Source organism: Megascapheus bottae, chromosome 9, assembly GCF_031878675.1.
Source record: "Megascapheus bottae isolate mThoBot1 chromosome 9, mThoBot2.hap1, whole genome shotgun sequence".
Classification (NCBI taxonomy): domain Eukaryota; kingdom Metazoa; phylum Chordata; class Mammalia; order Rodentia; family Geomyidae; genus Megascapheus; species Megascapheus bottae.
Window position 1 is genome coordinate 35,741,507 of NC_143517.1, and position 14,980 is coordinate 35,756,486.

The 14,980-nt window shown below is 40.3% G+C and overlaps 1 protein-coding gene across 2 annotated transcripts; it reads right to left on the reverse strand.

The window, feature by feature from the left end:
• Nucleotides 1-3,772: 3,772 nt before the first annotated feature.
• Rbm12b (RNA binding motif protein 12B) lies at nt 3,773-10,382 on the reverse strand. Of its 2 annotated transcripts, XM_090339056.1 has the most exons (4): nt 10,294-10,382; nt 10,036-10,105; nt 7,277-7,326; nt 3,773-6,743 (listed from the first exon to the last, which is right to left on the reverse strand). In XM_090339056.1, the coding sequence occupies exon 4, from the start codon at nt 6,709-6,711 to the stop codon at nt 3,937-3,939; it is 2,775 nt and encodes a 924-aa protein (XP_090195182.1). In that variant the 5' UTR covers nt 6,712-6,743; nt 7,277-7,326; nt 10,036-10,105; nt 10,294-10,382; the 3' UTR covers nt 3,773-3,936. The 2 variants fall into 2 exon arrangements, with proteins under 2 accessions (XP_090195182.1, XP_090195184.1); XM_090339058.1 differs by lacking the exon at nt 10,036-10,105 and having other exon boundaries at nt 10,294-10,369.
• Nucleotides 10,383-14,980: the final 4,598 nt, after the last annotated feature.

Below are 14,980 nucleotides of genomic sequence, written 5' to 3' on the forward strand. Positions count from 1 at the left end.
CTACAATCAACCACTCAAAAACTGTAAGTGACACCATAGCTCAAGTGGTAGAGCACTAGCCTTGAGCACAGAGAGGCTTAGGGACAGCACCCAGGCCCTGAGGTCATGCCCCACAGCCATCAAAAAAATAATTCTGGAATAAAAGTTTTCTTACTTTAAAAAAGTTTCACAAACAAAAGAAATACTATCAGAATATTTTCACCAATGTAAAATTAATTTCATTATATCTAGACTTAGGTTAACATAGTTCATTTTTAAGGGCCCAGAAAACATTTTACATTTAAGATGGAGCTACACGGGCCGGGAGTTTGGCCTAGTGGTTAAAGTGCTTGCCTAGCATGCATGAAGACCTGGGTTCAATTCCTCAGTACCACATATATAAAAAAGCTGGAAGTGGTGCTGAGGCTCAAGTGGTAGAGCTCTAGCCTTGAGAAAGTCCAAGGACAGTGTTCAGGCCCTGAGCTCAAGCCCAGGGCTGGCAAAAAAAAAAAAAAGATGGAGCTACACTTAAAAATGTAAAAACTTTTGTTAAAAACACAACAAAACACACAGGGTGTAGGCCTTCATTTCCTATCTCCAAAATAATACATTAGGATTTCAGAATTAAATCTTTAATGCCAAGAAAAAGAGAAGTGTTGTAGCTTAATTTAGATCAGTGACATTAGAACAATCACCTTAGGTCTTGATTCTAGGATTGTTCGCTTTCTAGAAATGATCTAGTATTTTTGACACTTGAACAAAATGTGACGGGATGTAAAGTAGAAGAACATTCCAATATACATAATAGAAATGGTCTAGTATTTGACACCTAGACAAAATGTCACTAAGTGGGAGAACCAGTACCATTCCAATGTACATAATACATCTGTGGGTTAGAGAGGAAAAACATGATTATCATTGAAGTGCATGATGAATAAAGGCAATTAGTACAAAAAGATAATTAGTATATTAAAATGTAAAAGTAATTAGAGTGTATAAAGATAAGTACCCTTTTCTAGTGTGTTTGACAATCTGGTGTACTAGTAAATTGATCCTCTGGAGGGACAAATGGAAAGAAATGTCCTTATATGCTGTATTACCCAGTGTCTATGATATATTCTTATTATGACCAACCTACCAAATGAAGTCAGAGTTAGAAAGATACATGCAAAATGGCTCCCAATCAGGTCAATTCTCCATAATAAAAATCTTCAGTCCTAAGCTCATATCTATAATCTTAGCTATTTGGGTAGCTGAGGAAACAGGATCTGAGTTTGGAGCCAGACTGGGCAGACAAATCCCAGAGACTCGTTTCTCCATTTAACCAGCAAAAAGCCAAAAATGGAGGTGTAGCACAAACAGTAGTGCAGTTCTGGAATGAAAGTCAAGCCAGAGTACAAAACCCTGAATTCAAAGCCCAATAACAGTCCCTAGTAACAACATACAAACAAGAGAGATTAGGATATAGATACCACATTCATACTGCTTAAATCTTGAAGCCAAAACACAAAGCCTGTACTTAGTACAGCAAGCCTCTTATCAGTGTAAAAAGCAATCACATATTCAGTGATAGTGTACTTTAAGCTTCATCTTACTTTTATCACTGTGTATTTAAAAGGATTTTTTTAAAGTCTTCATCTATTTCTCCAGATTTGAAGCCAAATACCATTTCTTCCTATACTTGTTAAGTATTCTATTGTAAACAAATAATTTAAAGCTTTTTTTCTTTTTTTGAGGGGGGGGGGCCCAGTCCTGGGGCTTGAACTCAGGGTCTGAGCACTGTGCTTGGAGTTTCTCAAGGCGAGCATTCTACCACTTGAACCAAAGCACCATTCCCAGCTTTTTCTGTGTTGTATGTTACGAAGGAATCAAACCCAGGGCTTCATGCATGCTAGGTAGATACTCTACCATTAGGCCAACCCAAAAGATTAGGGACAGCAACCAGGCTCAGATTTCAAGTTCCAGGACTGGCCAAAAAAAAAAGAAAAATCCTAAAAGTTAACCCAAGGTACTTAAAGGTACTAGTACTGACCAATAAACAATCTTATAGTCAAGCTATCAATCTTATAATCGAGTTATCCAGTTAATAGCTACTTCTGTAATTTCTTATTAAATAGACTACCAATAAAAACCTTATTCTAACTGTGGAAAGCCTCTAGGAATAAGGAATATTAACACTTTTTCTGTAAACTATTAGAAGGCCAACCAAATCAAATCATCTTGGATGAAATGATCAGTTTTGAATTAGAAGTCAGTATATAACATGAATACCCAAGAGAAACCCTGGAAACGTAAAGACTCTTAAAAGTCATACTCTGTTTTACTAAGAATGTTTGAGCACTATAATTTTATGTTTAACACTATTTTAGAGCAACAAAGAGGTTAAGAAAAATATTTAACCCTGAAAATATACTTAATTATGGTCTTAATAAAAAATTGCAAAGCCAGGCGTGGTGGTTCACACAAGTAATCCTAGGTACTCATGAGGCTGAGATCTGAGGACTGCAGGCTCAAAGCCAGCCTGGACACTAAAAAGTCTGTGAGACTCTTATCTCCAATTAACTACCAGAAAACCAGAAGTGGAGCTGTGGCTCAAGGAATAGGGTAATAGCCTTGAGCTGAAGAGTGAAGAACTCAGGGACAACTCCCAGGCCCAGGGGTAGGGCAGCATGCTTGAGCTGAAGAGCTCAGTAACAGTGCCCAGGCCCAGAGTTCAAACCTAACAAAAAATAAAGCCTAGCAAAAAATAAAGTAAAATAAATTAAAATTGCCATTTTACAAAATGATAGTAAAAGCTTTTGAGCATAAACTAGAATCAGTGGTCTGTTCATGCTGAAATCAGCTCCATGACTGGGTAACTGGCTTCAAGCATGTTGTTTAACCTCTAGTTTCATATTTATTTGTGGGACAAGTAAATAACACTGAGATCATGCATACAAAGTCAGTCCCTATCTCAAAGTACCCCATAAATGTTAATCATTTGTATTATTTGAGTGAAAGAAAATCTAATCCAATATTTACAAACTGCCTACATTGAATACTAAATATTAAAGTCAAAATTAAACTTCACAAATTTTACAGTGAGACAGTTTTGAACCTAAAAGGTGGGACCTAATATTAAACATACAAAGCATATGAATCTTGAGTAAAGTCTTCCCAGAAAAAAATATACCCATTTATCAAACTCTTCCAAGCATAAGCCGCTCCCATTATCTTTTGACTATTATATGTTAATCTTATTTGGTCAAGATTCCCCAAAACTAATCAATGTTGGATCCGTCCCATAAATGCAGTTTAATGTACATATTGAAAACTTTATAATGCCCAGCTCCAATTATTTTTCCCTTTTATACAAATACAAGTTAATTCGTCTATTTCAGTTGAGATTTTTTATTTTTTTAAAATGTCAAGGTTATGAACACAAATTTTTAAGAATCTCCTAAGCTCTTTACACATAAGTAATTTTCAAGTTCACAGTCTGTTCATTTTGAACTATTTATAATTAAAAGGAGACCTTAGCACAGTAGTATCTTAGACAAGAGGTTATTAATTCTGCAGACAGGTAATAAAATGCCAAACCTGAACAGTCACTGACCATTTCCTTGGACACAGACTGAGTAAAAGATTTTGACTACAGAATAAGAATGAATATAAAACTTTTCCTCTTGTATTTATAATTTATACAACTCTACTTTATACAACCCTTATCCATAACATGGAAAGGAAAAAACAACCTCGGGAAAAATCTCATCAGAAAATAAGGCATATGTGATTATAAGTTAGGGGGGGGGGGGAAGCAGCAATATATGTTAAATAAAACAAAACCAGATTCACACTCTATTTACATTTTTTATATTCACAGGTCAAAACTAAAAATTAAAATGTTTAGATATTTTTCAAAACACTTCATTTTTACTGCATCAATACTGTGGGAAGGAAACAATTTAGAAATGCACTCTAAAGCAAAACTAGCTTAACTTTACGGGGCCCAACTGGCCTATCATTTAGATCTTTAATAGCAGCCACAGCTTCACTATAGTTTATCAAAGCAACAATGGCTTCTCCTGTAGGCAATCCCTGCTCATTATACTGTATTGAAATTGAATCAGGTATGATTCTATAACCATGGAAAAAGTCTAAAATTTCGTTAACATTAGCCTTAAATGGGAGATTCACTATCTTAATAGGAGTTACTCTACCGGAACCACAATTTAATTTGGGATCAGGCATAAATCTCCCCTCAGGGTAACCTCCCATATTACGCTTTACAAAATCAAGCTTGCCACCTTCTAGGCGACCAAAATTCACTAAAGGACGATGGCTTCTAAAACCCTCAGATGCATTCCTAAAGTCCTCTCCAGGAGGTCTAAAATTGTCAGGAAGTCTAGGATTCTCCTCTGGATGGTTCCTCAGGTCCTCCCCGGGGAGCTGCCGGGAGTCTTCATCAGAAGGGCATCTCAGATCATCTTCCGGGGGGCTCCTGAAGTCTTCATCAGGAGGGGGCCGAAAGTTCTCATTAAGAGGGCCTCTGAAGTCTTCATCTGGCATATGCCTGAAATCTTCCTCTTGGGAACGCCTGAAATGCTCCTGGGGCAGGCGCCTTAAGTGTTCCTGGGGCAGCCGCCTGAAATGTTCCTGGGGCGGTCTTCTTAAATGCTCCGGTGGCAGCCGCTTGAAGTGTTCTGGGGGTGGCCGCCTGAAATGCTCCTGGGGTGGTCGTCTGAAGTGTTCCGGGGGTGTCTGCCTGAAGTCCTCCTCAGGTGAATGTCTGAAATCATCTTCAAAGGGCCTCCTGAAGTTATCCTCCGGAGGGCACCTCAACTCCTCCTCCTCCCAAGGACGCCTGAACCCCTCTTCTAGGGGTCGCCTGAAGTCCTCTTCAGGGGACGGTCTAAAATCCTCCTCCGGTAGGCCCCTCCAGTCCTCCTCAAATGGCCGTTTCCAGCCCTCCTCAAAAGGCCGTCTCCGGTCTTCCTCCCGTCTCCAGTCTTCCTCTTGTGGCCGCCTGAAGTGCTCCTCCCGAGGATACCTATTATCCTCCGGGGAGTCCCTGAAGTTCTCTGGAGAGTGCCTAAAGTTTTCTGGAGGGTACCTATTAGGCTGTCGGAAATGTCCTTGGGGATACCTGAAGTTACCCGGTTGCCTCAATTCCTCTCCCTGGTATCTCCGATCTTCAGGACCATATGAGTATACTGGTGAGTCTTTTGTGCCAAATAAATGGCAGCGGTCATCTCTATCACGTGACTGGGAACAGGTTTGTATTTTGCCACCGGACATTAAAGAACAATTTATACCAAACTCCTGCATTTGTGTCTCAGTTATAAGTCTTAGTAATACCTCTGTCCCCAAGAATCTTTGGCGATTTAAACGTTCAGCCTTCATAGCCTGTTCTTCTGACTTAAATTTCACCAGTGCTTCCCCCAGACCAACTCCTTTGTCATCATAAAGCAAGTAAATGTCATCCTCAGCAAGGGAAAAGCCAGCAAAGAACTTTTGCACTTCAACTTTTGTAACATCAAATGGAAAATTTCTTATATATATACAGAGTTTCTGGCCAGGGTAACCCTCTTCTAAGTATTTTTGTGAAACTTGTCCAGTTCTCTCTTTCTCTATTGACCTTCTTCTCTTCTTTTCATAATATTCAATAAACTTCAGCATTTGTTTCCTAGAAATGGGGTCAATAAGAACTGGACGATATTGTAAAACAGTTTTATGTAAACTCAATGCTGTATTGTAATCTTTCACAGTCTTAAACATCACAAAGGCATATCGTGACCTTCTTTCATCTTTATATAAAAACCTTATTTGTTCATCACTCAGATCAGTATCTCTAAAGAAATTTTTCAAATCTCTTTCATCAATACTTAGGGACAGATTTTTTAAGTGAACATAAAACCCAAGAGGGGAGCGAGAGCGTGTTCTTCTGGGAGATTTTGAATGAGACTGTTTTTGAAAATGTCTGTTATTAATTCCTCTTGGAGAATGTTCCTCAGATCTCCCAGAAATGCCATCCTTAATTTCCTTACCACCAAATTCAATCCACTGTTGTTCTGAGCCCTGCATTACTTCTATAAATCTTGAACCCATAAAACTTCTATGGCATTTAAGGCCTCCTGAAGCATCAATACATGAAGCAAATTTTACTATAGCATCACCATTATTTCGGCCATCATGATGTTTTAAGAAAATTACTCCATCCACACACAGACCAGAGAAAAAGACACGTACGTCATCTTCATTAACTAAGTAAGGCAAACCTCGTAGAAACAAGTAAGGATTCTCAGCCTTCGATGGCCTTGTCTTTCTTGACCTTAAATCATCAAGTCCTGTCCCATTGGTATGAAATCCAGCACCTTGATTAACTGAAGAGCCATATCTAGAATTTTCATCTTTCTTCATCGCCTCAATAAAATTAGACCGTTTTCCAACCCCTGATGCCCCAGATCCTCGTCGCCCTCTTCCTGCACGATCAGTTTTCAGTTCTATAGTCTTCTGCATTTCTGCCTTGCTACTAAGGAAAAGCTCTACAGATGAATCCTTGATAAACCCTCCTGAACGACTTACTGCACGTCTTGCATCTTCATCTGTTGCAAATATAATAAAAGCCTCCCCAACTTCCCCTCCAATTATATGCACTCCTCCATCAGGAATAGTCAAGCCCTTGAAGAAGTGACGAATATCCACAGGGCCCGCAATAAAAGGAAGCCCCAGTAAACGGATGACTACAGCCATGCTGAGCTCAAACCACAGCAATAAAGAATGACCTGCAGACAAAAAGGTACACATAATAGCAAATCTTATTTCTGAAGTACCTTAGCCCAAACTAAGCTTAATAATTACATGGTAGCTTCTTCCTTCAGCATTGATCAATGAAAACAAGACACACATTAACTATTGCTGTTATCTAATTTTTAAGAATTCACCTTCTATCTAAACACACAAATTAACCAACTTGAAGTATTTCATACCTCCTATACAAGAGGAACTTCAAAACTATCGTAACTTCCTCTGTAAGCCTGCAAAATTTACTTCACAAGACCAAACTACTTTCTCAGACTCTCAAACACATCTCCTAATGCAATGTGAGAGCAATTAAGTATTTTACCAACCACAATGAATTTTACATATTTAGAGAAGCCATCCATGGTCAGTATATAATTTCTGCCCATTATTAAGTTGCCTAACCACTAGTATCACTGGTCAGACAAAAACAACAGAAGCCATGAGTACTCAGACATTTAAATCTAGTTGATTTTTGTCAAGTCTCTGTGAAAAGCCTTAAACTCTGATGTCTTACCTTTTCTTTTTATTTCTTGGAGACCTGTTAATTCTGTAAAAGCAACTTAACTGTGGAAAGAAAATGAAATATAATTAATCTTTGACCCCTATAATCGGTCTCAATGCCAGAGTAGGATATCCATTTCAGAATAACCTATCAAAAGTGAAAACAGAATTAGAATCATGGGCAGAACAAAATATTTTTTGTTTCAAGGGTAAATTATCCTCTGCAAAAAGGAAATGCAAAACCCAAGTAGATATCTGCAAACACTGAAAAATAAAAACATGCTGAAAATTGTACTACATCAGTGGAAGTAGCAATGGTAGTAACAAGGGTGTATTACCAAAGTTCATTCAATTACATCTTAAGGTCTATGCATTTTGAGGAACAGAAATTTTATATGCACTTTTTAAAAACTTTTCTACAAGTAAAATATCACTGTAAAAGTATAAATATTATAAAGTCCATCTCTATCACTCCCCAGTAAAAATTCAAGCATCTAGGCTCATGTTTATGTTCATCTCTTTTTCCATTCTCCTCCCTTACAAAATGTAAGACCAACTCTCTTAATTAAGCATCCATTTAAAATGATAAAATAGCAAAGCTTGAAATTCAAAAAGGTTTTAAATAAATCCAAACCAATTAAAGTAATCAATTTTGAAAGAACCAAATTTTATGATTCCACAGTAACTAAGATATTCTTTACCTGATATGCTTGAAGAAGTAACTATTAAAATTCATCTCAAAACAGAAATGTTAAGGTAACTATGGAATTTTATTGCACCAAAAACCTTAAGGCACTTCAGCTATCCTGCACAATATTGAGGAAACCTAACAATGTAATGAAGGAAAAACATACTAAAAATACAATTAACTTGAAATACAAAGATTACCAATATAAACTCCTAAAATAACTCAATTTAAGGAAACCTGCACCTAACACTTTAATGTATATCCAAAGAAACAAGACTTAATGAAAGTCTCAACAAATAAGATGAACTGCTAAATAATTATAATTAACATGTCTTTAATGATTAAACCTTGCTTTATAGTACATCACTTAAAAGTAGGGTCTGAAAGGCTTTGCTTTAAGAAGAATTTATAAACTAACTTAATATATCAAATTACTTGGAACATGCCACCTCCAGAATTAGTGTGGTTTGGTATATAAAGTATCTGCACAATACTAGGAAAGAAAATAAAGTATACGCCTGGTTCCGAAAGCAAACAGTATTCACAAAATAGGTCAACAAAAACTATAAATGGCTTCTTAAGAACTTGTCTATCTGAAAATTCCAAGACCCTTAAACTGGTTTAGTTTTAACTTTGGGGGGGGGAAGCAACATAATGCACATGCTATTTGTCTTCCCTAATTAAAATAAATCCACCTACAAGTAAACAGATATATCGACAATGTCAATTCCAAAACCCTGCAGTAACAGCAATAACATGTATCTTAAATTTATATCTAATTATCTCAAGCTGTTTCATTAGCACACATCTCACAAATTCCACCTCAAGACTAGTTTGCTTTAATTTTTCAGTTAAATATAATGCTTAGACTTCTTTAGCTTTCATTAGTAATGCACTAATGTTATCATTTATCATCCTACAATAACATTTAAACCACCTTGAAGACCAGCTCTCAAAAATAAATAGCTCTCTTGCAGTGCTACATTCCTTAAGCAAAATCTCCAGAAATTCTATTAGCACATTAGACTGCACAAAAATACCCCCCTACACACGCCATTACCCTACCTCTAAGTTTTTGCTAGTTATGAACGCAAAAATATTTTTGTGACTTTATGTTGTGATCTAGGAGCACAATAAGCTCATGTAAGGGTAAGCACACTTTAAATAACTGCTGCTTTTTACCCAGTGACTCATCCTAATCAAGCACCAGCTCAGCTAAATATGAAATTCGCATCTTCTAATCAAGACCGACAGGAACAACAGAGACTGAATTTCACGGACAGTCTGTCAGATCCATTTGACTAGTGACTGGCAAATAAAAGTCGTTTTCCAGACGTGGTGAGGGAAGAGTAAAAACTTTTCACTCTTCGTCTGCCCGACTGCTTAAACCCAGTCATGAGGTGAGGCATATTCAAATTATAAACGAGAAGTTTCCCTGCTGGAAATAATAATAATCGCTCCCCCCCGCCCCCCGGTCCACAATCATTTTCACCTGCCTTTTGATGCGTAGATGGTTAAAATTAAAAACCAGAGAGGCATGGCCACTGAGAGCCACGGGTCCCAGGAAAACGGTACGGGGAGACGACGAATCCACGGGGGGGGGGGGGGGGGGACAGGACTTCCCGTTAACTTCCACAATCGTCCGGAGGCATCGATTTCACAGCCGCGGTCCGCACTCCCGGAGGTCCGAGCTTCGGTGGGGGTGTTTTTTTTTTTTTGGTTTGGTTTTTTTTTATTATTATTATTATTTTCTTTCTTTTTAGCGCCAGGCCAAGTTGCTAAGACGGGATCCGATGCAGTCGCCGCCGCGGGACCTTCCGCCACATTCCAGCCTTCCGATGAACCAGGACCGGCCCCGGCTCCGCGCCTTTCCTTGCCGGCCGCCCCGAGGGCCCAGGGCGGCGCCCTCCTTCGCCAGGGGCGCCAGCCGGCCCCCAATGTACCCGAAACGCCCTCTGACCCGCCCCCCCCCCCCCCCGCTCCCCGCAGCCCCCTCGCCGCCCGCCTCGAGCCCGAGGAGCCGGGCCTCCCCAGCTGCTCCGGCCAACTGACCACCGTGACATAGCAAAGGAAGAGAAAAATACCTATGCGCTCCTTCCAGATCTTCACTGTCAAGCTCCCCGGGAAGCGCGCGCGCACATCACCTCCGGGAGGCTGACGGGAGAGGGAGAGTCGGGGTACGGCGGGGACCGGGGGGCCCCCCGACGCCGCACGCCCCGCCCTCCTGCACCACGGCCGCGGCCCCGCCAGCCCCTCTCCCCGCCACTCTTCCCCGGGCCCCCGGCCCCCTTCCCCGGCGGCCCAGGGACACTGCGCAGCTCTCGGCCCGACACAACACACACCGCTGCTGAGGCCCAATCCGTCACCCCGGGCCGGGGCTGACGCGTTCCTCGTCGCAGCCTCCTCCGCCGAACAGGAAGAGCCCTCAGCCAGCCGGCAGAGGAAGATGGCGCCCACTCGCCCCTCGAGCTCGGACAAACGGTCGTACGGTTTGTCTGCCCATGCGCGCTCTCCCGGCGTAACCCGCTTCTTCCGCTGCGTCTTCAACGGCGCAGGCGCACGCGCACACGCTGGGCGCGACGCTTTCCCGGTTGTCAAGGGAAAGGGAGGCGGTGCCTGGTGGGGGGGGGTGGAGCATAGAGTGGCTAATACGCATGCTCACTTCCCAGCCAATGCGCGAGCCGCATAAATTGAGAGGCAAACGCGTGTGGGTCCTACCAGGCTCAAATTTAAAATCCCAGCTATTCCCGAGCCTGAGATTTCAGACACACGATTCAAAAGGCAGCCTGATTAAGAAAACGCCACTACGGTCTTATCTGCGATTAATCAGCAAAAAGCTGAAAGTGTGGGTGTGGCTCAGGTGATGGAGCCCAGTCTTCAGTGTAAAACCCTAGTGTTTTACTTTTTATTTTTTGCCAGTATCCAAACAAGAATCAGCTGGAAGGTGTCAAGAAAATCTGAGGTGGAGGCCAGGCGCTGGTGGCTCATGCCGGTAATCCTACCTACTCAGGAGGCTGAGATCTGAGGATCCGGAGACTCCAATTAACCTCTAGAAAACAGGAAGTGGGGCTTGGCTCAAGGGTAGGACAGAAATCTTGAGCTGAAGAGCTTAGGGACAGTCCCCAGGCAGAATTAAAGCCCCATGACCCACAAAAAAAAAAAAATCTGATTATAATAGTGGCCATGTTATGCTCAAGTCTCAGGACGACCACCAAGAGACCACTGAGAGTCAGACATTCCAAAATGCAAAAGCAAGGCTTTATTCAGGCGGGCTAGCTCCGGGCCTCTGTCCTACACTCCCATACAGTGGGAACCTAGGAGGAATCCCTGAACAGCTTTTCTACAGGGCTTTTAAAGACAAAGGCTATAGATTTATATTAACACAGCAATTAATTGGAGTGAGATAAGGTAGGGGTTAGGGACAGTTCAAGGCAGTGGGTGCTAAGAAACAGCTGTTTTCAAAGACTATAGATTAGGGACAGTTCAAGGCAGTGGGTACTAAGGGAGATTCCCACGCCCGTAGAGTCCTAATTAGCTGTCTGAGGGTAGTTTTATGGTATGGTTCTAGAAAACAAATGCCATCCCTTGAATTTACACAAGTCTTGGTTAATTTTAACACAGACAGGTCAGTTCCTGGGACTTAATAGCACCACAACTTCTGTTTCTTTAATTTATGTGCACTTTTGGGTCACTCACAGTTTACATAAACAACAAGACGGTTGCTGCTTCAGAATGGGGGCACTTTTTTAGCTCTTCAGCCATGCAAAACCTACACTTCAGAAACAGTGAGGGGCTGGCCCCTCATGCCTCTGAAACTGGTCAGGTCCTCTTCCTTTCACATGCAATTATACTTCATGGAAACCTTTTGCTAATTTTCCAGTTCTTCCCATCTAAATTAGAACAGTTAACACTATATGTTTATTTTACTATGAAAAGCACCCTTTTTGACAAATACCCATTTCCTAGAAGGACTTATTTACTAGAAGTGTTTCAAAATCAGTTGAACTCTTCACAAAGGACAGGTTCATTTTGAGTTCTCGTGTAAGGCTCTTTCCTGATGATAATGTGTGTCTTATTAACTTTAGAGATTCAAAACATAATAGCCTTTGTGATAGCTAGTTTTCTGGTACCAATCTCTCCACAAAACACTAGACTTCCACAACCATTTCTGCTATACTTCCCTATTTTAGTAAGCCATCAAACTAACCTAATCTTTTCTCCCAAACTGTTTACACCTACCCTAGAATTTCCCTCCCCTTCCCTCCCCTCCAGCTGCTTTCACTCTCAACATGAATAAGTCTTTGCCCTGAGCTGGCGAAGTAATTCACCAATAGACAGATAATATGATGCAACATAGTTTATTGATTTAACATAGCTTAGTAGAGTTGACACTATATTCTAGTTCTTATCTTCTAGTCATAACTTCCTAATCCTAATCTGCCTATCCAGCACACCCTCTGGACTCACCTCTCTGACGTCTCTTAGTCCAGAAGACGAACAGGACCTGCCCATCAGATGTTAGACTCAACTCCAGTCCTGCCACGGTGTGAGCTCCAGGGCCCCACAAGGAGTCTTGGTCCTTGTTGGTCTTCTGGGTCAAGGAGCAGCTTTTGCAGGCCAAAGATCCTCCAACTGCACTCTCAGTTAAGGCCAGCAGAAGTGCTGCTCCTACTTCTGGTTCCTTGGTTTATATTGATCCTGCTCCTCTCTGGCCCAAACTCCTTCGTGCTTAACTTGGATTGGCTACACTTTGGTCAGTGGTGCCCAGGGATGTGCTGGTTACTTCCTCTATCTATTCTGCCCAGGTGTCTGGGTTCCTATGATACTTCATCTTGTAAGCCAGGCTCCTTACCTTCCTATGGTTACAGTCATACGTGTCCTTTCATCATAGTTTATCTCCCATGTCCATAAGCCTTTAGGTACAAGTTTGTATTGCCAATATATTTCTTAGTTTCATTTTATTACTGTATTTCATTTAATTACTCTACTCTTCTCATTATTATATCATTATTTTATATTATATTCATTTAGCATTCCACAATATGTTCATCATATACCATTTTTATATTTATCATGCTAATATTTTCACCCTATTAAATGCTCACAACAGTCTTGAAGGAAAGACCTATACTTATTGCAATTTTTACATCTTCAAATGATTTCCCTTCTAATTACCCACTGTGTATTTTCAAAATCTTAGTTACCATATTCTCTATTTAGAACACTGATCATCCTGCTTGGCTTCTTCTCTCCACTCTAAGACCTATTTACTCATTTCTTTCAGACTATGAGACAAAAAAGTGATATTCCCTTTGAGGAATTTTCTGATGATTCTTCTATTTAAGTCCTTGGCTCCTTCCTGAACAAGAGAAAAAAAAATCAACTTTTCTCCATTTTGCTTTTATTTTCTTTTGAATCTCTTTTTTTAATTGATCATTTTTTCTTGACATATATTGCCTTATCTCTAAAAATTATCTTGCTTAGTTTTCCTTTGCCTTTTCCACAATATATAGTTTTAGAATTTTTCTTGGCCAGTTGTGGGACTTGAACTCAGGGCCTGGTCACTGTCCCTGAGCTCTTTAGGCTCAAAGCTACTCCCCTACCCCTTGAGCCACAGTGCCACTTCCCATGTTCTGGTGATTAATTAGAGATAAGAATCTCACAGACTTTAATGCCCAAACTGGTTTTGAACTGCAATCCTCAGATCTCAGCCTCCTGAGTAGCCAGGATAAGAGGGGCAAGCCACCAGCACTGGCAGTTTTAGAATTTTTTTACTTTTTGTCACTACAGCTCAGCTTTCTTCTATCCCAATCACTATCATTAAACTGCACTTCAGCAGGTAGCTAATGATCACCCAGTTGCCCAAATCAAAGACTTTTCTCCATTTTTAGCTCCTTGGCCTTACTGCAGCATTTATATTATGAAGAGGCAGAGCATTATATTTAACCAGCCCCTATAACTAAGCTAACAAAATTCAATTTTTTCTGCAAATTACAAGCTGAGTATTAAGTACAATTTTAATCCCAATTTTTGTCTTGATTTTACCATCCATAAAAGATAGGTGGTGATATAGTACATTATTTGTTGAGTAGATTTAATACTAGGTATTCAATAATATTCTGCTACACTCTTTTTTTGCCAGTCCTGGGGCTTTAACTCAGGATCTGGGCACTGTCCTTGAGCTTTCTATGTATATGGTACCCAGGAATCGAACCCAGGGCTTGGTGAATGCTAGGCAAGCACTCTACCATTACTCCATGCTCCTGACCCCATTGTGCTACCCTCTTTTAACCCATTCTTTCACTGTCTTTGGTCTGCTTCTTTCTAAATTGTCATTCAATTGCAATCTCCTATCTCTTCCACTTTTATGAGTGAATCTTAATTGGTTGGGCTTGTTTCTAAGTCTGATAAATGAAAATACTTGTAACTCTTGCTCTTAAGGTTGTTAATGGATTAAAATGATACATGGAAGGAGTTTAGCACAACACATGTTACTGAGAAAGTATTTGTTTTCCTGATTGAAGAAACATAGGAAGTATAGCTGGTTCTGTTCTTCCTGCCTTAAATTTGAATGTTGATATCTGGTAAATAGCAGTCACATTGCAGTTGTAAGGGAGAAATCCAGAACATTGCAGAGATGACTAACATCATTGCACAAACACCAACAATCATCTACCTTCCAATTTGTATTTGTTTTTGCTTAAGCTATTTTGAAAGAGTTTGCATTGCCTGGTATTCTGTTACTTGCAACAAAAATATCCCTAATGATAGTTTAAAAATTTTGGTTTCACAGACATTCTTTTCTGCTGTCATCATAGTTTATACAGATTAATCTATAATATCTGCCATTATCTCCAACTTGGTTGAACTGCAGACAAACTCTCAGTTTCACTAGGAGCAGTGACCAATGGTCTTAGACCATAAATGTGGTCTATAATGGCAGTATCACTATGGGATGTGTCCGTTTTTTATATCCATTCCATAGAATAGCTTTTAATACAGTGGAAAGATGACAAATTTTAGACTTGA

What these genes read in the sequence shown, in the direction of transcription:
- Rbm12b (XM_090339056.1), bottom strand. Translation starts at nt 6,711, where the DNA reads ATGGCTGTAGTCATCCGTTTACTGGGGCTTCCTTTTATTGCGGGCCCT.